The sequence below is a fragment of the Pelodiscus sinensis genome, chromosome 2, assembly GCF_049634645.1.
Source record: "Pelodiscus sinensis isolate JC-2024 chromosome 2, ASM4963464v1, whole genome shotgun sequence".
In the NCBI taxonomy this organism is placed as follows: Eukaryota; Metazoa; Chordata; order Testudines; family Trionychidae; genus Pelodiscus; species Pelodiscus sinensis.
In genome coordinates, this window is record NC_134712.1 from 80,957,188 (window position 1) to 80,983,170 (window position 25,983).

The following is a 25,983-nucleotide window of genomic DNA, read 5'->3' on the forward strand; positions in this document are numbered from 1 at the left end:
AACCAGTTGCCAACTCTTGCAACGTCTGCAGGCATCTAGTAACAAATTCATAGCTGGAAACCAGACTAGCTCACCTATCCATTACTACTGTTTAAGATAATGTTAGACTTTAAAGGATGTGTTAAGTATTTAAATTATAAAAAAATCCTTGTATATCGCTGCATGTATTAATCTTACTCGTGAAGTCTATATTCCATGCTACAAGGTAAAATATAAATTTGTTTTATAACTGTAAAAAATGCCTACTTTAAACTTGTGAGCTCAAACAGGAAGAGTGGCTCTCTCAACCTATCCAGGGCCCATTAAGTGGGCCATTGAAGAATTCTACATAATGTTCAATCAGAAGTCTGATTTTCTTTTTTAATTGCAAGTTTCCAGAGCTACAGGAGTGAAATTATATCACTGTTCGCTTTAGAAAAAGTTATAGATCCAAATTCTCTACCATTTTCACCACTTTATATGGTGGTAAGTCCATAGTAACAAACAGCATCCTGTTGCAATGAAATTCCGTAGCTCACTTGAGAAACAGGCCCTTAAATTCTAATGTAATGACTTTGAAAACTAGAGTTCTTAGCAGCTGACTCATTATGCCTGAGAATTTCAGTATAGTATTATTAATTTTCTACTTCTATCGATCAAGCAGAAAATCAAATCCACAACTCCCCCCCCCCCCAAAAAAAAACCCCCCCACAAGTTTCTACCTTGGGCTCTCGTCCTGAAAATTCTTAACTTTGATATCAATGGTATTACTTGTGGTAGTAAAATGGAGCATATGCATTAAAATTTGCAGGATTGACTTTGTAATACAATTGGCTGTAGGCTATCATGAAAAGTAACTTAAGTGCGAATCATGTTAACTCTTTGGCACATACTGAATTTGAAGCATTTGAGTAGTTTCAGTGAAATACACAAGATTACTCACATAATAACGTGCTTCAACTCAGGAACATGTCAAAGTGTTTGCAAGATCAGGGCCTAAGTTAGCAGTTGTTAATGTGCTGGACCGTATTATCATATTATTTCCACTGTATCTGTATGGAAGTAAAATACCAAAAATGAACACACAATCAGAACTTTACAGTGCTATGATGAAATAGCACATTAATGAAATCAAATGTGGGGTTTGGATGATATTTTTTAAAGGACAAATATAATTTTTTAAAAGTTACCGGTTACTTCTTTTAACAGACTTGTTCTGCCATGGTGGATCTATCACAATTACATCATATTTATTCTCATCTAGAAAGTAAGTAAAATTGAAAGACTTGTTTTAAAACAAAAGCTAAAATTGTTCCATAAAGTTTAAGCAGCTATTTACAAAATCCAGCAGTGGGGCAACATTCTATTTCGCTTTTAAAAATATTTAAGTAAAATGCTTTCAGCTATTATAATTATGAGGAAATTAAAGAAAATTTATATAAGAAAATCTTCAATGTTTCAGACTTTCATGATTGTTCGCTAGGTCAGACACTAATTATTTTTAAATTGCTGACCAGTCACAGCTATGCTTTTATGTCAGACTCTGCTATGTTATGTTGGTTACAAGTGTATTACAAATTACTATTTATGTATTAATGTTTCAGCTATTATTCTACTGATACTGCAACCATCACACACACACATACATATATATATATATATATATGCGCATGCCACTTTACTTGTCATCAGAGGAAAAATCCCTTAAAATTCTTTATCTAAATAAATTCAGGACTTTTCAAATAGAATTTGGTTTATATTATAATCTAATCTAATCCAATATAATAATTGTTTCTCTCTTCTTAAATAACATGTCATATTGTAGTTATACATTTTCAAATGAGTAAACATCACAATTTTATTCAATGGATTACTGGGGAAAGCACAGAAATAAAGTGCTTAGCTAATTAAAGCAGTATTAGTCTATTATAAACTAGAAAACTGGCTCCCCACGAACACCGGCTTTTGTAGAGCCACCTGCCCCATCCATGCAGATGCTTCTGATAGAGAGGCAGCAGAACAGAGGGTGGGTGGGGCAGGTGGGAGACAATTCACACCAGAGGCCAGCTTTGAAGTTGGCTCCCTGTGTGTACAAGCTCCCATGGAGCTGCCTGCCTGCCTCCCTCCCTCCCCACCGGTGCTGCTGCCTCTCTATCAGAGGCGGGGGGCAGGTGGGAGCCGGTACTTAAAAGCCCCCGGTGTGTAAACATGTACCTGCTAAAAATTTCAGCAGTTACACAATTACATAAAAACACAATTTTTAACATCCCTACTTTGTATCCCTTTGAATCACTGGCCCCCAAAACAACTGCCCTCTTCTCCCCCTTTTCCCCATTGGCAGTCCTGTTTACCACCAATACTTCAAACTGCACTGAAGTCTAGGGTCAAGATGATTATTTGAGGGGTGACTTGGTGGCTTAAACAACATATTCTATCAGTGAGCAGATTGATGGGCCACTGACAAAAAGAGGAAATTTTAATGAGTAAAGATACTTACAATTCAGAAGTGGTTGCAAGCAGGAAATATCAGATAAAAGGAACCTGCTTTTTGGTGGCACCAGGTACTTCTGCCCCATTAAATGTATTATCTTTGCATAATCTGTATTGTTTTCTGTAACGCATGAAAGCAGATCCTGCTCTGTAATGGAAGTTTCCTCATCTATAATTTGTGCAGGTCGATGGTCATTTTCATTAATAGAAGGAAAATCTTTTGCCATTTCACATAATTCAGCCAATGCACAGCCAACATGTCCTGTAACAAGATTCTTGATGCTGCTTTGCTTTTCAGAAACAGGGTGAAGAAAACAACTTTTGAGTCCTTCTTGGATTAAACACCTGGTGCCCTCCAAAATCAGGCCCCGAATCTGTACGGTGATAAGAGAGACAAAACAGAAGGAAAGACTGGTTGAAATATCTGGCTGATATCTCTGGAGAAGTAAACAGAAATTTTACCACCTGTTTTCTACATTCTGAATCTGCAGATTGTTACCAGAACCCAAATAAATTTAAAACCAAGGAAAACTAAGGATGTCAATATCCAGGGATTTTACTATGGTATCTTTTCAGAAATTTAAACTCACTTTAAACACATATTGTATGTATTAAATTAAGGGTGATAAAAATTAGAGTCAAATTATTGTAACTTGTTTTAGTGAGCATCTAAATGATACCCCCTTAGGCCCTGATCCTAAAAGTCATTCGTGTAGTTGTGGCAGATCCTTGAACTTGCACAGAATCCCAGTTATTATAATCAAGGGTTCATTTACGTGTTTCTCACTGACTATTCTAAGCCTAAAATTACTCTCTGCATCCATCATCACTGTGACCCTATGATTTTCAATTATAAACCAAATAATATTGTCTGGTTAGAATAGAATTATAGCCTTCATGGCCTTAGAATACACACATTCAAGAATACCAGTAAATGCACAAGGAGTTTGTATTAAAAAATTAAAAATGCAATTGTTCTTGTTTCTACAACAACAATGAATAAATATTAAAACAGTTTGAACTAATTTCACATCCTATGGGGAGTAATCTGAGGAGGTTAGCTTTTACTAATATAAAATTTAGAGCTTAACTTTCTAATTGTTTAAAAGAAAGCTAGTAGAGATTACTTATATTTCGTTAATAACTGTTTGTTTATACTGTCATTAAAAATACCCAAAGTTGTGCACATAGTTAGTACAGGCAATGAAGAGATTTTATTACTTGTCCGTCTTTCTCATTCCTTCATGAATTGTTTTTATTTAGACTCCAATCCTGCAAAGTGCTAAGCATGCATTTAACTTTACTAACAAGTAATCTTACTGAATTCAGCTCATGAAGTATATGTATAAGTCTTTTCCAGATTCAGGGTCTTAAACTATAAGCAATTTGGAGCAATGCATTTGTATACCTTCCCGCGTTCTGAACCCCTAATCTGACCCAGTATTGAGTCCTTCACTTGGACACTTGTGAAACCAAATTTTGCTTTAACAAACTGAAATTACAAGATTCATGTTACCATATACTTTGGAATGGTTTCAGAGGGTTTACATTTGATAAATTACCTATAGATACACATTGTACACTGATTGTTACTTACTATTGTTCGGGTTTACCTTTGCATGGTATTCTAAAGCATCTAGTTCCCCTTGGTTGAAAGCACTATACTTTCTTTTACGTTTCTGTAGAGAACAAAATGCAAAAATATGAAAAAAAATCAGCTGTGCTACTACATGGCAAAAAGAAACAAATACTCCTTCAGAGCTTGTAACAATTTGTCATATCCTTCTTTTATTATGAATTTAAATCCTTTGTCATAATCAGCTTCTGTTTTAAAATACATGAGCTGTTACAGGCTCTTACAGCATATGTTTGCCAGTGCTATTCAATGTTACTTATTCCATTTCATAATTCATATGAACTCTAATCCTCACTGCATAGTTTGTCTGAAACTTTTGTTCAGCTGGATTTGGAGAACAGCATGCTATGAGAGAGGGCAGTAATCCCATGCTGACTGTGCATATCTGTGCCCCTCAACCCAAAACCTATAGCCCCCCCTCCAGGCTGAAGCAGGAAATGAGGACAGCAGTTTACAAGCATGCTATGCAGGAGGGCGTTGATCCTACACTGACTGTATACATCTGTGCCCCTCCACTCCAAACCTGCAGCTGGAGACCTGTTTGCTAGAGCTGGGGGAAGGTGGGGAGGAGTGGACAACAGTTAGGCTTTCACAGATTAGGAGGTGAAAATACATACGTGACATGTTTAAAGAGCTCATGCAATCCACCCACACTGACAGGGCACAACTGAATGCATGGAGGCAAATGTTGTTAGAGGTCATCTGCAGCAAACAGGACAGGCATATGAGTGTAACATACAGAACAAGATGTTGAGGCTCATGGGGGGGCAAACAGGCTTGATGAGGCACTTGGTAGAGGTGCAGAAAGAGCAGCTAGAACAGAGAACCCCCTTGCACCCACTGATAAACCACATGTCTTCCTCACCAAATTCCACATCCTCCTCTCCCAGACGTCCTAGAATGCAGCGGCAGAAGGGAAGGTTCAGGAAGCCTTTCATACAACTGGGAGAGATGGCTCTTAGTGCAGAAGGCTGTCATTCCCATATCTTTGACTGCCACACACAGTCAAAAAGGCACAGGTCCTCATGCTTCTCCCACACAGAGTTATCAGACCCTTGTTACACTCATAATTCCATTTCTAATGGTGCCCGTGTTCACCGTGCAGCATAAATAAAATTTAATTATTTCATAACAACAGGATCTTTACTTACTGTGCCAACTATGATTGAGAGCGCTGCTTTACAGGGCAGCATCTGTACAACAGTGGGCTGCTTAGTAATGAGCAACATACATCACTATCACATCATTGTCTGATCATTCATGAAATTGATTTTCAAAGCCTCTCTGAAGCGCAGTGCACCTTGATGTGCTGTTCTTATTGCCCTGGTGTCTGGCTGCTCATAACAGACACCCAGGTAACTGATCTGCCTTATTCCCCCACTCTTGCCATTTAAATGGCCAAAGGCACATTCTACCAGCATTCTAAAGCCACTGGTCTTCGTCCCATAGCTTCCCACAGCTGCATAACTACGTGGTGCTACCAGTCTGTGCTTGTTTCCCAGGACCAGAATCAGTGTTACACTGTGTCAGCATGCCCGACTGCTGCTAGCATATGCCAACTGCTCCATTCAATAGGTTCCTGCATGTCTGTATGCGAGGCCTCCTAATATTTTTCCTCACACAGACAGCTGCTGGCTGGGCTCTGGACAAACCGCATGATACTACAGAAGGTGTTTGCAATGCTTGCCGCAGCAGCGTGCAGCTGAACAGGTCCATGCTTGCCATGCTACGACGTATATATGGATAACCAAAGGAAAAAAAGGCATGAATTGATTGTTTGCCGTTGCTGTCAAGGAAGGAAGGAGGTAAGTGTATCATGGGAGGCTGATGACATACCCAGAACCATTCATGACAATGTTTTTGTCCCATCAGGCACTGGGAGCCTAACCCAGAATTCAAATGGTCAGCAGGAACTGTGGAATGGCTACCCACAGTGTATCGCTGTGTGGATCATTGGTAGACACTGTAATGGAGATGCACACTGTAGACCAAACATGTATAGTGAGAACATGCACCTCTGACCTTATAAAATCAGATGCTAAATGTCGATCTCAATAGAGCTGACCTAATTTCATAGTGCAGACATATCCTGAGATTCTACTGTAAACACCCTATTACCTATTCAACAAGGAGTCTTGGGGCACCTTAAAGACTTATTTGGGCATAAGCTTTTGAGAGTAAAAACCACTTAATCTTACACATACTTTAGTCTTACTTCCTTAGTCTTTCAGGTGCCACAGGATTCCTCGTAGTTTTTGCAGATAAAGACTAATATGCAGAGTGGAAAAAAAAGTCATCAGTAAAATAGTAAAGTTCTCATTTAAAAATAACAGTTACAATTAAATCTGATCACAAACATGCTATTCCTATACTTACAGTCTAATGGCTCTAGTCTATCCAGCCTGGAAACCAGTTCTTGCTCCTTGAAAGTTCTAGGCTTTCAATTTTTGTTAGTCTGCCCAGAAACATGTGGAAATATAAACACAGGCTAAATAGGATTGCTTTTGTTCTGTGCTTATGTGGTGGTGAACCTGGGCCAAGCATAGTTGAGTTAGTTAAAACACTGTCTAAAGACAGAGACAACATATAGGAAAGGATGTAGGCAGCACAGAAAGGAACAGTGGAGTGGACTGGAAAGGAAAAGAGAAGATGTTATTCAGCACACACACAGCTATCTATATTCCCTTACACTTTTGCCACAGCAAAACTGCCATGGCTTTTGGGTGTAACAGAGATCTTATGTGGGACTATTTTGAAGAAATTAATTCCCTGGGTAAAAAAGGAAAATATATCAAGTGTAAACAGAGCAAGAAGATGATGCAGGGCCTAACTGCAAGAATTAAACAACACAAGGAAAACTGCTTATTGGGAGAAAATTATGCAGATATTACTGAAGAACAATGTGGATCGACTTTGCAAATGCATCATTTTTCAAGCTTCTCTCTATGCCTTGCAGAATAAGTGTGATTTAACAAGTAAATTACCAAGCTGTTTACTATGTTGGATGTTGCTAGACAAAAAAGTTTATTTTAGCTAATCCTTATGGCTTGTTTAATTAGATAACTAGACTTAGAATCTATCACTCAAGTATACGATAGAGAAAGCAGCAGTAAGAGAAATCTAGAGTTGCCAGTTTCCACTGAGCGTCAGTTCTTATTTTATATTACATAATGCATACATCTTATTTTGGAAATCATGGTCATGGACTATAATGGTGATGCCATGAGTCTTTTCCCTATTTTGCTTCAGTATCACAAAGCTTTTCTGGTTACTTGGAATCAGTTCTGCATCAAAATGATAGTAGGAATAGGGAAGATGAGAGCTAGTGGTAGAAGATTTAAGAATACCATACATTTTGTGCTCTGCGGACTTGCCTGTTAGAGTTAATAAAAATTGAAAAAAAATAAAAAAGAATTTAAGGATAGCTATCAGCTGGCAATGCAAGAGAGTACTTCAATTGCGAATGTGAAGCATTTAACATTTAAGATTTAATTTATTACAATATACATGCTATTGTGTTTGTGTGTGTGATTTAGTTCTTATCATTCCTAACGTACTACTGCTGCATCTGCAGCTTGATACAGGTACTGAGTAGTATGCACCATTTTCTAAATTAATACAAAATTATCTAAAAGAATCGCACAAAGTATATCGTCTTAGACCAGATAAAATGCTGAACTGACCTGTAAATGAACATGTTTTAAGTGATCAGATTTGCACTACTGTTTAAAGAAACATGTGAAGTAGTAATAATAGAAAACTTGGCTTAAATCAGTAAGTTTTTTTCTGGTGATTTAAATCAATGATTTAAATTGACTTTATTTAAATCAATCCACCATGTTAACATGGCTACTACTCAGACTTCAAACCTATTCACTTACTCCAGTGGACATAATGCAGAGCCACAGACATTCGGAAGAGTATAACATGATCAATGTAGAAAAGCGGTATAACAACAGCGGACAACAGAGTGTGTAAATCAAAGGTGCTTTCTTAACATATCTAAGAACATTTTCAGAAGTATAGCAATTTCTTAGACTAACAAGTTTTTATTAATTTTAATCAACTGCTTTTTAAGATGATTAAATTTTAATTTTAAGCTACATTCTTTTCAAGCTTAAATATCAACAAAGTTATGACATTTCACTTGCAGCTTTGTTACTGGTAGTTAGGCATTACCTCTATCTCCCTTTCCCCCGATCCGAGTCTTGCATTTGTAAAAAATAGTTTTTATTAATAGACAAACCAGTTATTTATAAATTGAGCAAGTTTAACCAAGAAGTGATTCAGAGTCTAACATGGAGACCAAAATTATTATTATTATTATTATTAATAGACTATAACTACTCTAAGGTTAACAAAACATCTGAAGCCCTATTACAAATCTTTCTTTTCAGTCTTTCCTTCTTCACACTGCTCTTTTGGGCTAAAATGGTCCATAATGGATTTCAGACAAAGGTACTCTTTTATAAAAGTCTGAGTAGAAATGAGCCATCCATTTTAGAAATGTTTTTTAAGAAAAAAAAATAGAGGGGCATATTCTCAGATATCACCATTTTTCATCAAGGGGTTTGGTTCAAACTAACGCATCCCGGCGCTCACTTTCACTTTCGAAACAGCTGTTGATCGGAGTAACGTGCCAGCAAGATCATGCTAATGAAGCGCGGGATATTTAAATCTCCGCTTCGCTGACTATTTCGAATGCCTACATTTGCATCCCTAGTTCAAACTAGGGTGCAAGTGTAAACATACCCTTAGAGTAGAGTCATTATTGGAGGTGCGAGGTAAAAATAACTCAAATTCATATGCAACTAATTCCCCCTCAAGAAGTTAGAAAATATTATAAATTAATTCATTAACCATGTAGTCGACAAAAATTGTGTTAACTACACGATTAGTTGATGAGGGGTAGCACTGCTGCCACTCAATCCCAGCTCCTGCCAGGTCCGGCAACTACCCCCACGGTGGCTCTGCATTACAAGTACTTGTAGTGCAGAGACACAGTGGTTAATGCCAGCTCCCAGCATGAGCTAGGACTGAGCTAGCCTGCCCGCATGCCAGCTCTTAGTGCTTGTAGTGCAGAGCCATAGCAGGGGTTGATGCCGGGTCCCAGCACAAGCCGTGACTAAGCCAGCCTACCCACATGCTGGCTCTTATTGCTGGGACCCAGCATCAAACCCCGCTGCGGCTCTACACTATAAGCTCTAAGAGCCAGTGCGCGGGCAGGCTGGCTCAGTCCCAGCTCGTGCCAGGACCTGGTATCAACACCCATGCTGGCTCTTAGTGCTTGTAGTGCTGAGCCACAGCAGGGGTTGATGCAGGGTTCCAGCACAAGCCAGGACTGATCCAGCCTATCCACATACTGGCTCTTAGTACTGGGACCTGGCATCAACTGCTGAGGCAGCTCTGTACTACAAGCACTAAGAACCGGCACGGGGGTTGATGCAGTGTGCAGGCATGAGCCAGGATTGAGACAGCCTGCCCATGTACCAGCTCTTAGTGCCAGCACCAGCATCAACCCCCACTACGTCTCTGCACTACAAGTACTAAAAGCCTGCACGGAGGTTGATGCTGGGTCCCAGCACGAGCCAGAACTGTGCCAGCCAGCCTGCATGCCAGGGGAGGGGGAGTGTTGCGTGTTTACTAGGCGGGGAGAGGGAGTGTTGGTTGATAACATTAACCAATAAGCACCTGCTTATCAGTTAATCATTTAGTTGAGTACACTATTACATCCCTATTATGTACTGCTGCTGGTGGCAGCGATGTCTTCAGAGCTGGGCAGCCCAGCTCTTAAGGCAGACCCATCGCCAGCAACAGCACAGAAGTATGGCATGGTATGGCACTGCCATCCTTACTTCTGCACTGCTGCTGGTGGGGTGCTGCATGCGAAGCTGGGCACCTGACCAACACCAGTTGCTCTCTGACTGGTCAGCTCTGAAGGCAGTGCAGAAGGGTTGCAATACCGTGACCCCCTTGAAATAACCTTGCAACTCCCTTTGGGGTCAAGACTCCCAATTTGAGAAATGCTGGACTCCTCCATGAAATCTGTATAGTTTTGTGCTTTTATCCCAAATACCTGCTTTCACAAGGACAGATTCAATTTCAGTCTCGGACAGGTTTTTCATGATTCTGAATTTGGTTCTGCTTTAGTCATGAGCTACAAAACCCTGACATCATCTTGTTAAGGAGCTAAGTCAATCCCTATATCTAGCAAAGGCGCTTTTTTCCACACATTTTGAAATCTGCAGTGAATATGCTTCCCCACGCCCATAATTTGTGCTTTAAATTCTTTCAGGATCTATCTGAACAATTTGCAAGAAGTTGTTATGATAGACTCTTCAATGAGTAGTTATGTTATTTATAGTCTCTCCCCCCGCCCCCCGTGTAGACCATACCTTCCTAGCACTGGCAATCGAATCCCCATCACTGTTCTTGGCTCCTTTGTGTTGCTCAGTTTCATTGCCATTGTCCTTTCCATTCTTGGGACCAGCATCAGAGCTTTCTTGCTGGGACATCTCTTGAGAAGCTGAAACTATATGGGGCTTAAAAACATGAAAGAACTCTTCTCGAAAAACATATTTTGTCTTTAGTGTTGCCTCAGTTTTCTCTACTGAAGTTCCAGTAGAGTAAGTAGTAGCTACAATGGAAGAAGCAACAAGATCCTCCTTAGCGGGGGTAGAAGAAACAGGAGCAACATCAGACGCTGAAGGAACAGGGTATTCACAGGATGGGCAAACCTGGTAGCCACCCTTGTTGATGAAGGAAAGATGATCCAGTAGCCACCCAACTGACAGCTGATGCACCACAGACATCGCTCTCCTTTTCAAGGACAGTATCTTAGAAATTGGAACTGAAATTCATACTTGCTTTCTGGTTTAGATTTTCCTATAATTAATAAAACAGACTTTATAGAATTGTTTATTAAAACATTGCCTAAAGTGTGCTAGGTATTTCAAATACAAAATCTGTTGTTGACCCTACCATCCATTGTTAAGAAAATCCAGCCTTTATACTCCCTTGCCATAGTGCTCCTCATTGTATGTTTATTTCACAAGTGTCTGTATAAAATACAGAATAAATACCTAGTATGCCACAATTTCCTACTCCATGATGGCCAACTCTACAAAAACCAAGATTTTGTCTGGTTGTTGGCATAACTTCAGCTCTTCAGCCACCCTGACACCACCAGCCCATTTTGGCTAGGAGCACCTGTTGCACAGCTTTGCCTCATTCCGCTGCTCCCTATTGTAATGTATTGCCCATGACCTGGGCAACACATTGCAGTAGCATTTCAGGCAGGACCACAAATCCCACCCGTCACATCGCAGCAGCATTGTAGGGTTGCCAGGTGTCCAGTTTTCAATAGGAATGCTGGGTCAAAAAGGGACCCTGGCAGCTCCAGGTGGCACTATCGATCTGCCAATTAAAAGTCCAGTCAGGGTGCAGCAAGGGCCCAGGGCTAAGACAAACTATCTACCTGGTTTTTGTTCCATGCAGCTCCCAGAAGTGGCCGCCAGATGCCCAGATCCCTTTGGCCCCTAGGCACAGGGAGATCTGAGTGCTACCCTTGGACCCACGGGAGCTGCCTCAGCAGCACCCATTGATCGTGGTTGCCAACTAATGGAACTGTGGGGCCAGGCAGCGTGACAGGGAGATCATGCGGCATCTCCCTGTGCCTGGGGGGGGGGGGGCACTTCCCAGGAGTCATGGTAAGCACCACTGGGACCCCGCATCCCATCTCCTGCCCCAGCCCAATGCCCCTCCTGCACCCAAACTCCCTCCCGGTGCACAGACCCTGCCACCCCCGCCCCCAACGCCCTACCCCAGCCCCGAACAACAAATCCCTCATCCCCGCCCCAGAGCCCACACCCCAAGCTGCAGCCCCCGGCCCTGGAAGTGAGGGTGGGAGAGAGCGCAGCGGGACCCCTGCTCAGGAGTGGAACCCTGAGAACCCCTCCCCTCCTACTGGCCCCGCCTTGTGCCCCGGGAAGCTTCACTCACCAGACAGATTCCAGAGCCCACTGGGCGCAGCCATGTTGTCGTACGGACCCAACGTCTGTCAGCGTGTCGTTCCCCAACTTCCGCGGAAGCGCGACCGTTGTGACTGCGAGGGAAGCCGAGGCCAGTGAGATGTTTGCGTTTTGATTTTCCAACGCCGTTGCTAGCAGACCCAAGACCGGCGGGGGGGAGCGGAAGTGAGGTCATCACTGTCGCGCCGTGTGCTCTGCGCCAATGGCAGCGTCTCCCAGCGTGGGTCGGGCGCAGAGCGCATGACGGCGAGTGACGCAAGCAGCTGGCGGGTGGATTTGAAATTGGGAGGGGAGGAAGCAAAGTCGCGGCGGCAGTAACGACAAAGAGTGAGCGGGCGGCAGGGCCGGGGCGGGGAGGCGGCGCCCCCTGGGGCACCTGGCGGGCGGGGGCGGGGCAGGAGCCTCCTTCGCGCTCTGGGGTGGCCCTGCCTGGGGAGGGGGATGTGGCGCGTAGCCGGGCGCTGACAGGTCTTGTCGCCGCCTCGCTGGTCCCGGGGAGCCGCTGTTCCCCTCCCCCCGCGCTAGCTGCGTGCCCTGGTCTGCAGGCCGAGGGCGGGAGGAGACGCCGCGGGGAAATTCGGCCGCTGCCTAGTTCGGCCTGAATGTCGCAGCCAACAGCTGCCTCCAGGCAACGCGCGCGCCTGCTGCAGCAGGGAGATCGCGCCGGGGAAGGGTGAATCTCCGGGCTTTATAGTAAAGTGGGATGCGGGTCCGCCACTGACTTGGAGCTCTCTGAGGTGCCCGGTGACAGGGTCTGGATATTGCAGAGAATGCTCTTGGAGTGAGGCTGTGGTGCACCTAATGCTAACTTGAAAGGTGGGGGTCTCAAACTCACGGCCCAGGGGCCAACTACAGGCTGGAGTGTAATCACAATCTGGCCTGGGAGTGCTGGGGTCCCCGTCCCCCCAAGGAGTGCAGTCTGTCCCCATCCCTCCAAGCTCCACCACCTCCCCCACATTGCACCCCACCCCATGAGGTGACTGCTGCTGCCACCCCGTAACAGACCACCTTTGGGACTGTGTCTTTTAGTGGATGGGATGCAAGGGAGGGGCAGAAGAGGGGTCAGTTTGGAGGATGAGGGATGAATATGCTCCCCAGCCACCCTCCTGGCCAAATTGTGAATATGTTCTTCCCCATACATTGGACCGTGAGTTTGAGACCCCCAGCTCTAAGGTAAGAATGGGACTGCCAGAGTCAGGAAAGTGCCTCGGTTGTTGAAATGTTGGTGTTGTCCTGACGCTGATGCTCATCTACAACCACTTTGCCTGACTAACCCACCACAGTGACCTGGATCAGTTGCACGGGTGTGGTATTCCTGCTGAATATCAAAAAAATCATAGATTCATTAGACACTAGGTTTATGTTTCATTATGTTTCATTACAACAATCTGTAGCCCAATAACCCTCATTTGACTTACGGCTACAAAAGTGTTAACTGTCCATTATAAATCATCTCTTACAAAATGTGTTAACTAAGGATGTGATAATGTAAATGGTCAACCAATAAGCCTAGGCTCATCAGTTAACCTTCACAATTACAAGCAGCCCCCCATACCCTGTGCTGCTGCCTCTGAGCTCTCCACGAGTACCAGCTCCTTCTTATCTCCCTCCCCCTCTCCCCCGCTCCCGCCTCTGATACAGAGACAAGACAGGGGGTGAGGCAGGAGGCTCCATGGGAGCTACCCTGTGCTCCTTCCCCCCCCCCCCCACATGTGTAAACATGTAATGGCTGACATTTTCAGCAGTTACATGTTTACCTGAATGCACACATTTTAACATCCCTAGTTTTAACATCTCATGCTAAACAACATGTTCCCCTTTATAATTTTGCTGTGACACTCAGGTTATCTTTCCCAGGCCTGAAGAAGAGCTTTGGGGATCTCAAAAACATATCTCTTTCACCAGCAGAAGTTGGATTAATAAAAGATATTATCACGCCCACCTTGTCTCTCTAATATCCTGGAACTAACACTACATCCCACAATTATGGATGTAAATAACCATTAAAATAGTTAACTGTTAAACCAGGGGTGGGGTGGGGTGGGATAGGGGCCAACGACCCACAGAAAAATCAGTCAGGGGGATGCAAACAAGTGAGGGGAAAAAACCCTCACTGACGTGGCCCCTGACTGAGGCGAAAGACACTCCCCACATTCCCCTACCACACCAGAACCTAGGGGGATCCAAGCTAGTAGATTCTGTGCGCTCCAGCCCTGTGGTGGAGCAGTAGGGGGACTGGAGCGCCAGCGCAGACTCCCCAATGCTTAAGGGACCCTGATCCTCGGGGGCCAGTTCCAGTCCAGCCCCGGGGCCTTATGTTCCCCACCACTGTGTTAAGTGGATAAAATTATGCTGTTTAACCAGTTAACTGTTGGCAGGCAGATGGCAGCCAGGGCTGGGTTCCCATCCACCCTTCCAGGCCATGTCAGAGCGGCCGGGACCTGCCTGATGTCCTGCTGGAGTCCTGCCTGGACCAGCAAAGCTGAGGCCGGGATCCCACCGGCCCAGGTCACTCAAGTTGGGCCGGGGTCTTGCCGGCCCCACTCTAGCTCAGCTGGTGTCCCTCTTTGCCATCCAGGGCTGAGGTCTCACTGGCCCGGACTGCTCCAGTGCAACTGAGATCCTACCATCCCCGGCAGCACGCAGCCAGCTGGATTGAGCCAGGGCTGCTTCAGCCCGGTGCAGTTGGCCAACCAACTGGTTACCTGGTAAGCATTCGAATAAGTTATTTACTGGGTAACCAGCTAAATAGTTGATTATTATATCCCTAACCACAATGGCAACATAATTCATTTAAATGTTTAATACTGTTATCATTGGCCTTTAGCATTAGTGTGCCACTAAGGTGAATGAAGGACATCATTCCTTCCCTAGTGCTTGTTTCAGTGTCTGTCTGCAGGCTCAGGCAGTACATATTTGGGAAATGTACTTTGCAAATATAATGATTACTAATTTTTTTTCTTAAACTAAACTTCAATTTCTTGAGGAATAATAGGGCCATCAGATAGTTGCTGGTCCAACTTAACAACCCACACTAATTCAGTTCAGCCCCTGCACATACTGGCTGTGATGTTAAAGAATGATAATGTTCCTTGATACTGTGACTATTTCTCTTCTATCAGCATAATTTACCTTGTAGTTAAAAATGCGGCGCAGCTCAAGTACCAGTGGTAGCAGTGGCCGGCAATCCATGATGCCTCTGAGAGTGCAGGATACCAACAAAATGGGTCTTCATACACCTCAGGCGTAAGTGTTACTGATCAAGTCATTAAAAGTTAACTGGTAAGCATCACCCTAAATGAGTAATGTTTACTGGTTCTGGTTAACTGCATTAGGATCTGGACAGCTCCTCACCCATGCCGGGCAAGGGGCTGCTCCAGCCCTGCGGGCACCCAAGGCAGGCAGGGGCACCAGAGCAGCTCTTGTCTATGGTGGGCCCAGCCCCTCTGCCACAGGTTACACACTGGTTCCCCAGGAGAGGAGTGGTCAGCCCTTGCCAACCCTGCTCCCGGGGAAGTGGCTTTAGCGGGATCGGCAGCACTTGCTGGCTCTGCTTCTGGGGAGGAGGCTTTGCTGCAGCAGGCAGCCCTGCTCCCTGGGAGGCTTCACTGTGGGCTCTGCAGTATAAAGCTTATTTAAGCTTTATGTTGCAGAGCCTGCAGCATGTAACCACTAGGAATTTTAAACAAATGTTTACATCCCTAGTAAATACCTAATTAAAAAGTTAACTAGTTAAAAAATATCATTTTAATTGTTTAACTGGTTAACTGTGGAGTGCTGCCCCAGCCAGTCAAGCCCACCTTGTCACGACTGGGGTCCTGCTAGCCAGGGGACTGCTCCCACCCAGCTGGGTCCAACGCAGCTGAGGGGCTGTTCTTGCTGGGCCCAGCCCTCTGGTTAACTAGTTACTGGGTAAACATGCTGGTAAGGCTAATGCTTACCAAGTAACTGGCTAACTGGTAAACCTTTTACATCCCTAAATTCCACTGGGTTAAGTATGTCTAAATGTCTTTAGGGTCAGATCCATAAGCAATCATTTGTATAATGTGATTAATTTTAATACCATAATTTGTGTGTTCATGCAAATATATAGTTCTTTGGGAGCTAAAACTTTGTTTTCCATGTGACTAAAATTTCATATTTTAACTTTTTTTGTTGCATTATCAAGAACAGAACACCTGACAGCAGTGTTTTTATATAATTGACAGTTTCCTAAGAATATATTTAATGGTCAGTGACACCAAGAAGCTATTCAGTCTAAAAGACTTAGTCTAGCTCAGCATGCATGAAAATTGGTACTTTAAAAAAATTAGTTTAAATGCTGGTTTATTTTTTAAAAATTTAAAATTGTCAACTTGTGCTAAGGTGTAAACGTATTATCTATTACAATAATTTAAATTACATGCAAAAAATAATACTAAGCAATATTTGTTTTATTACCATTTTTTAAAGAATGTTCCACTAGTTCAGTGGCTTGTCAACCAGTACATGTTGAAGTAGACGTTTCCTTTTATGCGGGTGTAGAGAGAGATTTTCTTTATTTCAGTTTATTCCGTTAGTTCAATGTAAAGAAACCAGATGGATTTTGAAGCTGGAAAGCTTATCTTCTTTTCCTTATCTAAAATAAAAAAGTTGATGTAAGAAAATATCTAATAGTTCTAAAATTTTTCAGGGCACAGTGACCGGAAACAATTCGTTCAATTCACTAACTATTGATAATACATCCTTTTTTTTTAAATCAATCAGTTTTAAATGCAAATCACATTAACTTTTTTGATAAACATTTTTTTCTTGTGTACCCAGCGTATTTAAAGTGGTTTAATAAAAAAGTAAATGCCAGTTTTGTGCATTTTAAACTTAATTTGAATTTCCACCCAAGTGGAGTTTAACACATTTGCAAGTACAAAATTAATCTAATAAATATCAGTCACCATTTCTAGCATAGTAAAAATGTCAAATTTAATAATCTGCATAAAGGTATCTTAAGCTATGTAATTGCTTAAATAAATGTACATAATGGTTACCAGTCAATGAAAATTAGCCTTTCTTTAAGATAGTAATTAAAAAGTACAAATGACAAATGTAATTAAAATCAATGATTTAAACTGAGGGTTACTGTTTGCTGATTTAAATCATTATTAAAATCAGTTACTTAAATTCATCTGCTGTTATTTGTGCTGTAGTTTTCTTAAGTGAAGGTGAATTATTGTAATAACAGCAACTTACACATTTTTTTAAGGCAAGACAGAACAACCTTTGGGAAGCTGAATATGAATAAGCCTACATCTGGTGCTTCAGAAAGAAAAGTCAGCTTATTCGGTAAAAGGTACTGATGATAGGGCTCTATATGGTAAATGTAAAACGTAATTGAACAGCTTGTTAAAGATCTCTGCCATTTGTTTTCCCTAAACAGATTTCTGTTGGGGGATTTGAGGCAGCTTCATAGCTCCATCTCTCTCCTCAAAATAATTGAGCAGTATGGAGCTCATGTACCTGTTCAGATCATTAACTTCTCTTCAGAAGCCACAGCAAGGGAGATGGAGCAGAAAAAATCTTTAGTTGGCTGTACTGCTCTGCTCCCACATGGTTTTTTTTTTTCGTTGATCAGAGTTAGGGATAATAAGCTAGATGATGGGGACCACTAAAAACTTCCATGATAGGATGAGAGTAAGGAAGATAACTATATATTTTCAAATCTTGGAATAAGGTTTATAACTGTTTATTTTGGCTATTAGTCCAATTAACTGTTGTTATTCAGCTAGTATCAAAGGGCTTGGTCTACATGGAGACATTGACCAGCATAGATATTGCTCAATAATTTATTCTGTATTAACTATTTCAGAATAACTTCCTGTATGGATACCCTGTTCAGGAATACAAATGATGCAGCAGAGTAATTATTCTTTAATAAAAGTGATTAAGTGAAAATAAAAGTAAATAAGCTTAGGAACCCAACAGTTATGGTCTACATGTATCTAAACTTTTTGTTTCTAGAACTAGTGGCCCTGGAGGTTCACGTAACAGTCAGTATGGTGTGTTTGGTACAGAAAAGATCAAGGATCCCAGGCCACTTCATGACAAGGCATTTATCCAACAGTGTATCCGGCAGCTCTGTGAGGTATTTTGCTACTTTCTTTAAATGTTTGGTGTAAGTCATAAATGGTGCTAATCAGAATCTACCTTTTTCGTTTGCCTCACTCCTAGCTTTTGTCTAGAACCTACCTACACCCACTCACAATATGTATATATCTTTTCTCAGTTTCTTGTAGAGAATGGTTATGCCCATAATGTGTCCATGAAATCACTCCAATCCCCATCTGTTAAGGACTTCTTAAAGATCTTCACATTTATCTATGGCTGTCTGTGCCCGTCGTATGAGCTTCCTGATTCTAAGTTTGAAGAAGAAATCCCCAGAATTTTTAAAGAGCTTGGGTATGCATCAGGAATTCATTCTTCTCAATTTCTTATTGTAAAAGGGTGTGGTAAAACTTAAAATGGGACAGTTTAAATTCCCTCCCATTGTTGTTTGTTTTGTTTATGGGGTGGCTTGTTGGGCACAGAGGGTTTATTTGGAGTCATTACATTCATGCTGGACAGTAACCTGTAGAAATCTTAGCTGTTGCTTGGAAATAGAAGTACATCCAATGTTTTCCAAAAATCTTAAATGTTAGAAGTATCCAAATTTCCAAGTTTATGGGTCAGTGTGAACTGCATTTGACTCCTGTGGTGCCTGGTGCTAGTATCAAAGTGAAGATTACACTCAACTCATATTGATATCTTTCATTCAAGCATGTCCGCCATGTCAATCAAACAAGGCTTTTGGTTTGTGGTATCTAGTGCAAATTTTGAAAAGATGGGTGCTCTCTGAGGAGCCTTACATTTGCATTTAAAACACTTTGGCATGCTTTACCAGCAAAACCTTTTCAGCCCATTGTGTTATAAATCTCAACTAATCTTGTGTGGCTACTATCTAAAATCAGAACAAAATGGACACTTTTCCACACTGAATTTTAGAAGTTTTACAAAGTATGTCTATATTTGTTACATATTTATGAACTTTCTCAATGTCAAATTTGGTCAGAATTTAACTCCCAGTATTATAATTTCAACCTAGGATCTGAAATCTGTGCTATTTTTGCCCAATATCACATGATCTTAAGTTCACAGTAACTTTTGCAAGCTAGTCTTGCATCTAGAGAGACCCAGAGTGAGATTTTTGTTTAGTGGGAACTTGGATGTTTTTCTCCTGCTTCTCTTGGCCAGTTGGTTAGGAGTGTATGGGCTTCAGACCCACCTCTACCATCCCTACCCCATCAGGAATGTGATGATGGTGGAGGTGGTCAGGTGGAAGATAGATCAGTACTTCACAAGTTGGAATCCTTTTTTCCTTCCTCACCTCATCATCCTCTTTACCTCCTTTCATAGCACCTATTTAAACTGTGCTCTCTCTCTCTCTCTCTCCTTCCTCCCTACCCCCCCCCCCCCCCACTTCCTAATAGCATGGCTATGCATGTCTCTCTTCTCAAAGTAGCTTAAGAAGGAGAAAGGGAAGAATCATTGTGAGTGGGGAGGTGCCAGTTGCGGGGAGACAGCAGCACAGGAGAGTCAAGATCAAGAATTGCCCCAGCACCAGACTAGAAAGAGAAAAATGGGAGGGACTGTTCAGCAATTTGGGGAATAAATGGGAGTTGTGGAAATAGTTTGAAGACACCCATCCTGGCTCCAATATTGCCCTTCTCTATGCAACAAACGTCCACCTCCTCACTCCAGAAGACATTAAACTCCTGTCTTTGTTAGCTGAAATATTCTGCTATTGGAACTTAGCTGATTTTTTTTCTTTTTGATGCATAATGTAAAATAGAATCTACATTGCTCTTCTGTAGCTGCTCATAGAAGCACATGTTTGCTTTTGTTGGTAGGGTGAGCATCAGGGTGTATTTAAGAATGACATTTTGTGTAGTAAGGGTATTTTTGCCAAAACAAAACTTATTTGAGAATTATTCTGACTCTTCTTCCTTATAGGTATCCCTTTGCATTGTCAAAAAGCTCTATGTACACAGTGGGGGCTCCACACACCTGGCCTCAAATTGTAGCAGCCTTGGTTTGGCTAATCGATTGTATCAAGGTATTATCTGACTTCACTAAGCAGAATAATTTTGTTTTCATGGATAGAATGTTTTAGCCTAGAACATTAGTATCACAAGAGGTATCTTAATGAGTGACTTTTGAAAGAGCCCAACCACTACAATAAGGAAGCAAAGAAATTGCCAGATGACATTTTAGTTGCGATGTAACTTATGATCTAGACTTCAGCCTTTTTTTATAATGCAATATAAGATGACTTGATTTTAATATTCTATTTAAACTTTGTGTTAAACAAACTTGTCATGTTGATTAATACCTATGCTGAAACAAGGTAGCTATCTGGAAATAAAGATGAAATATATGAACACTTTATGTGGCCTGAATTCTAAGAGTGTATGAAATATCAGCTTCTGAGGAACTTTCCTTTTGCTGCTGGTAACCTTAGCCATCTACTTTAGTTTATCAAATTTAAAAGGATGGGATATTTCAATAGAAATGTAGGAACACCTGTCCCACAATGGGATGTGTGTGCCTATGTTATTTAAACATTCTTGAAAATCAAACCCTAAAGCTTCCAGTATTTATGGTTGCAAAGATACATTTGGCTTTACATTCAGAAGTTTAAATGATACAATTTTGTCATATGGAATTTCCAGACAGTTCTTCTGCCTGTCTTGCTATACTTAGGGCTCATCTAGACTACATCCATCTTTCAATAGAGGGATGTAAATTAGGCAGATTGAAAGTGCAAATGAAATAGGGATTTAAATATCCCACGCTTCATTTGCATAATCGCATCCCAGCTGTCTTTCAAAAAAGGGTATTTTGAAAGTGAAGCCGCAGTCTAGACGCAGTTCTTTCAGAAAAAAAACCCTTTCTCAAAAGATCCTGTACTCCTGAAAAAATGAGGAGTATGGGATCTTTTGAAAAAGGGTGGGTTTTTTGGGGGGGGGGCGGGGTTTGAAAGAACCATGTCCAGACTGCGGTTTCACTTTCAAAATACCCTTTTTTGAAAGACTGCTGGGACGCGATTATGCAAATGAAGCACGTGATATTTAAATCCCCGCTTTATTTGCACTTTCAATCTGCCTAAGTCTAGACAAGCTCTTAGTAACATAACATAATATAGCAGAATTTAACAAAACTGGTTTTTTTGGTCTGCTGGTATTCAGAATCCAATACCCAAAAAACAAACAAACCTGGTCCAGTGCTGCTAGCATTCATGGACTTCTTCTTAAAATTAATGTGATACTCTAATCAAGGAACTGGTACAGGTCTTCCCAGACTGGATTACTATTTAACTTCACATGCCATTAATTCCCTTTTTAGTTGTATTCTGCCATAAGGGAAAACACACCATTTGATGAAGGACAGACCTGGGAAGGAGAAACAGAAGATGGAATTGTACATAATAAGGTACCATAATAGTTTACAAGTGACTATAGTAACTGTTCATCTAGAGCGGTCATCCCCAAAATTTTTAGGGTTAGCATGGCTGTGACTCTGGGGGCTGACTGACAGGGGACTCGGGGGCTGCATCTGGGACCAGGAGTGGAACCCTGGGCAGGGACTGAAGCAGGGGGCAGGGCTGGGGCCGGATGCAGAGCTTCAGCTGGTTGGCTGGGGGAGGGGCCAGAGAGGAGCTGGAGCAAACCAGGATTGAGTGGCACTCCCTCCAAGCACCCGTTCTGGGCTGGCCCTGCTATACCCTCCTTAATGTTTTTGTGCATCACCCTAGGAGAACATTCCCTACAGTTTGGGGATCTCCAACCTAGAGTGTGAAATACAGGCAGTCCCTGACTTACGCAGATCCGACTTATGTCGGATCCGCACTTACGAACGGGGCTTTTCTCGCCCCGGAGCTCGTGGGCAGCGGGACCGCCCAGAGCGCAGTGGTCCCGCCACCGTGTCCTCCGGAGAGAGAAAAGCTGCTCCGGGTCTCCCTGGTGTGCTGGGGGGGACTCCCCAGCACAACAGGGAGACCCGAGCAAAGCCGCACAGGCAGCAGGACCCCGCTGCCCGCGTGGCTTTGCTCCATTGCCCCGGAGCAAAGCCGCACAGGCGGCGGGGTCCCCCGCCTCTGCAGCTTTGCTCCTGTCTCCCTGCTGTGCACAGCTAATGCACAGCAGGGAGACAGGAGCAAAGCCGCAGAGGCGGGGACCCTGCCGCCTGTGCGGCTTTGCTCCGGGGCAAAGGAGCAAAGCCGCACAGGCAGCGGGGTCCGCCGCCTGTGCGGCTTTGCTCGGGTGTCCCTGCTGTGCTGGGGGGGACTCCCCCCCAGCACAGCAGGGAGACAGGAGCAAAGCCGCAGAGGCGGCGGGACCTCTGCGCCTCCGCCGCTTTGCTCGGGTCTCCCTGGTCTGCTGGGAGAGGAGGGGGTGCAGCTAGTGCGCCCCCCCGCCCCGAGCAGACCAGGCTTTTGTTGCAGGACGCCTGGGGTAGAGCAGCTGGGGTGCTGCCAGGTTGGTCCTGCGGGGACCTACCCAGCAGCGCCCCAGCTGTTCTGTCCCAGGAGTCCAGATTCAGCCGCTGTTGAAACTGATCAGCGGCTGATTCCAGGAAGCCGGGGGCAGAGCAACTCTGCCTAGGGCTTCCTGTAGTCAGCCGCTGATCAGTTTCAGCAGCGGCTGAATCTGGAGCCAGTTCCGACTTACATACAAATTCAACTTAAGAACAAACCTATAGTCCCTATCTTGTACGTAACCCGGGGACTGCCTGTATACTGTCATAAGACAATGTATATAACTAAGTGAAATTTTAAGCTAGATTAATTCAGTTTTCTGTTTTCTTGATCAGGCTCACATCTTTAATGCTATTTTCAGGAAGTAATTGATACAATATAAATTAGCTTAATAAAAGTAATAGTTTGTACTAGTGTCTCCTTTATTTTTTTACGTGCAAGATTATACTATGTAAAGTGCATGAGCTTTATTGTATTGTCTTGATTATTGGCCGAACTGTTTACCTCAACCCAAATAATTTTTTAAAATAAAATACATTTCTTAGAATAGGTAGTCATCCTTCTTTTATCTGGATACTGGCAAATTAGAGCTAAAACTGCTTCCCAGAATGTGGTGATTAATAGTCACAAGTGTTTCATTTCTGGGTGGAAACTGTTTATTAAATTAAAACAGGAATCCTTTGTGTTGGATGATTCTGTATCACTCCGTGCTTCTACAGGAGAACTTCCGAGGAGAAAGGGAGGGGGGGGGGTCATCCTGCTTTTAATTTTCTTCTCTTGGTAAGGCCTAAAATACTTCCTCTTTTTGGAGCTTCATTCTTATTGTGTTAAACTGAAATACTGTCCTCAACAGTGACTCATTTAAAAAAGGTAGCGTTTCTTTCTCATGGGCTGACGCTTTGCAGGATTGTGCGGCATCTTGCTATTACCTGCCTTTAGCATGAAGTAGTCTTGTCTGCTGTGAATCAGTTTCCTGATTCCACTATCCTGTGGCAATACAAGCACTGCTTTCCAGGCTTCCCTAGGCCTTCATTTCTTTGTATAGGTTAGATAGAAATAGGCACACACCAACATCCAAGCATCCCTCTGAAGTGTACAGCCCCTGAATACTAACAGAACTAAGCACTCTCTAGATCACAGATGACCTAGACAGTGCTTAGTATTGCTGGGAGGGCAGGACTACCTTCCCACTTAACCCACAGTACCCATATTAATTGTGAAAACAAGAACAAGTTTGTTCTCTGATAATAAAGATTCAAACGATAGTAAGGCGATTGGAAATATGGCTATACGCAAAACAATAATAACATGCCTTTTAGATCTTTACCTAACTCATGAGACAGTCTCTTTCTGCTAAGGGAATGCATAGTCCAAGTCCTTAAGAATTTTCAGCCAGGATGGCTGAGATTTCCCTTTCATAAAATCAAGTCTTCTAGCACCGTGACTTGACTGATTAAAAGATACCTGAGTGTGTCTCTGCACCCCCAAGTATAACAGACCTAACTTTTGATATTTTTTATCTGAAAACAGGGTTCCTCATTGGCCGTCATTTCTCCATTCCCCCAACACCTTTCCATTTCCAGTAGTTGCCAAACCTTCAGGATTGTCCTGGAGTCTCCAGGAATTAAAGATTAATCTTTAATTAAAGATTGTTGTGTTAAGAAACCTCCCAGAATAGGCCCAACTCTTAACACCATTTACCTCTTCCTATTCTCTTATAAAGTCTCCACAAGTTCTTCATTAGCATTTGAATCAACTTGCCAATAGACTTCTATTGTGAGACACTGGATATAGAATGAACTTAAAAGCAATGAATGATCCTGCAGCACCTTATACACTAAAAAAATGTAGATAGTATCAAGAGCTTTCATGGGCACAGTTCACTTCACATGAATGGAGCAAGAGGTCCAAGGGTACAAATAAATAGCAGACAAAGATGGAGAATGGGGAGGAAAATGGGGGCGGGGGAAATCTTGTCAGTTAGAGTGTCAGTGCTAAATGAAGCTAATAGAGTGGTTTGTAATTGCCCAATACTTAGCTTTTGATGTCATTTGGGTGTTGAATAGAATGGCCCATTCAGTTCAAATTTTTTTTCAAAAAAAATTGATTAAATGTGTTAAATATACATGCAGAGGGGCATTGCAATGGTGTATTGGCCAAAATGGACAGTCTCTACGACAAAGGATTAATGGACACAAATCAGATATTTGAAATGGTAACACACAGAAACCTTTTGGGGAATATTTTAACTTACCCGGCTCTCATTAATGGATCTAAAAGTAACTATACTCTTAGAAAACAATTTCAAAAACCAGGTAGAGAGAGAAACTGCGGAACTTGCCATCATATGCAAATTTGACACATTTAACCAAGTTTTGAACAAAGACTTGAACTGAATGGGCTGTTATATTTACCCCTCCTTTTCCGCCCTATCTCTTCTCTTTTTCTGCTATTTATTTGTACCTCTGGACCCCTTGCTCCATTCATCTGAAAAAGTGGGTGTTGTGCTTGAAAGCTCATGATACTATCTACATTTTTTGTTAGTCTCTAAGGTGCTGCAGGACCATTCATTGTTTTTTCAGTTTTTTTCAGTTACAGATGAACACGGCTACCCCTCTGAGATTGGATGCAGAATGGTCAACCAGTGAGATTAGTGTCTCCCAGTTCCTGTCTGGAGATGTTTGTTTCCATGTACACTATCTTTGAGTGATCTGCCTTTTAACCACAAGGCCTATAGAATATATTTTTCAGTACATATTCATAATTCCTAAAATTTCTTGTATGTACATTTGTCAATTATTATGATGGCCAATGGGGCTAGCTTTCCTTAGAAACCTTACATGACGGTCTTTTGGTGATCCCAGGAGGACCCTTTACCCTGGGCACTCTGCCAGTTGGCATCAAGTGGTCCTTTAGTCTCTCTGCAGGCTAACCCTGTATTTCAAAGCCAATCTGAATTCTTTCCTTCTTATAAAATCAATAATAAAAGTTCTGCCCAGAGTTAAAGCTATGCAGTACTTTTCAGTGGAGTTGCACAGTGTGACAGTGGGCATAAATGGATCTATAGAATTATTAGCAATGATATAGAACCAAGAAAGAACCTTCGATGAGTTTTTGATCTTGGAGTGAGGACACAGGGCTGTCAAATGCAATGGAAAACATTGTTTTAAAAAAGCCTTTGTATATTGAACATATATGAGTTAAGATTAAGATACCAGCAGACACAATATACCACTTTCAGCTGCTCTTGAAAAAAATCTATTTTATCCACTCTAACCAAAAAGATCTGTTATCAGTTTATT

At 42.4% G+C, this 25,983-nt stretch overlaps 2 protein-coding genes across 10 annotated transcripts in view; one reads left to right on the plus strand and one right to left on the minus strand.

Moving 5' to 3' along the window:
• The window catches only part of METTL4 (methyltransferase 4, N6-adenosine), a 31,429-nt gene extending 19,087 nt beyond the window's left edge, over positions 1 to 12,342 (minus strand). For 4 of the 5 annotated variants that reach the window (XM_006139033.4, XM_006139034.4, XM_006139035.4 and 1 more), the window contains exons 1-5: positions 12,107 to 12,244; positions 10,501 to 10,990; positions 4,083 to 4,148; positions 2,477 to 2,843; positions 1,170 to 1,239 (exon numbers count right to left, since the gene is read on the minus strand). In XM_006139033.4, coding sequence (XP_006139095.2) covers positions 1,170 to 1,239; positions 2,477 to 2,843; positions 4,083 to 4,148; positions 10,501 to 10,917 — 920 coding nt within the window. In that variant the 5' untranslated portion in view covers positions 10,918 to 10,990; positions 12,107 to 12,244. Of the gene's footprint in view, positions 1 to 1,169; positions 1,240 to 2,476; positions 2,844 to 4,082; positions 4,149 to 10,500; positions 10,991 to 12,106 lie in introns of all 5 variants that reach the window. The other variant, XM_075920924.1, reaches the window with a different exon arrangement.
• NDC80 (NDC80 kinetochore complex component) overlaps positions 12,325 to 25,983 on the plus strand; it is a 33,826-nt gene continuing 20,167 nt past the window's right edge. Inside the window, exons 1-8 of one of the 5 annotated variants that reach the window (XM_075920920.1) lie at positions 12,339 to 12,462; positions 14,714 to 14,843; positions 15,258 to 15,381; positions 17,375 to 17,461; positions 18,130 to 18,253; positions 18,395 to 18,567; positions 20,158 to 20,260; positions 21,550 to 21,636. In XM_075920920.1, coding sequence (XP_075777035.1) covers positions 15,281 to 15,381; positions 17,375 to 17,461; positions 18,130 to 18,253; positions 18,395 to 18,567; positions 20,158 to 20,260; positions 21,550 to 21,636 — 675 coding nt within the window. In that variant the 5' untranslated portion in view covers positions 12,339 to 12,462; positions 14,714 to 14,843; positions 15,258 to 15,280. Of the gene's footprint in view, positions 12,463 to 13,185; positions 13,309 to 14,713; positions 14,844 to 15,257; positions 15,382 to 17,374; positions 17,462 to 18,129; positions 18,254 to 18,394; positions 18,568 to 20,157; positions 20,261 to 21,549; positions 21,637 to 25,983 lie in introns of those variants that run through there. The other 4 variants (XM_075920923.1, XM_075920919.1, XM_075920921.1 and 1 more) reach the window with 4 other exon arrangements.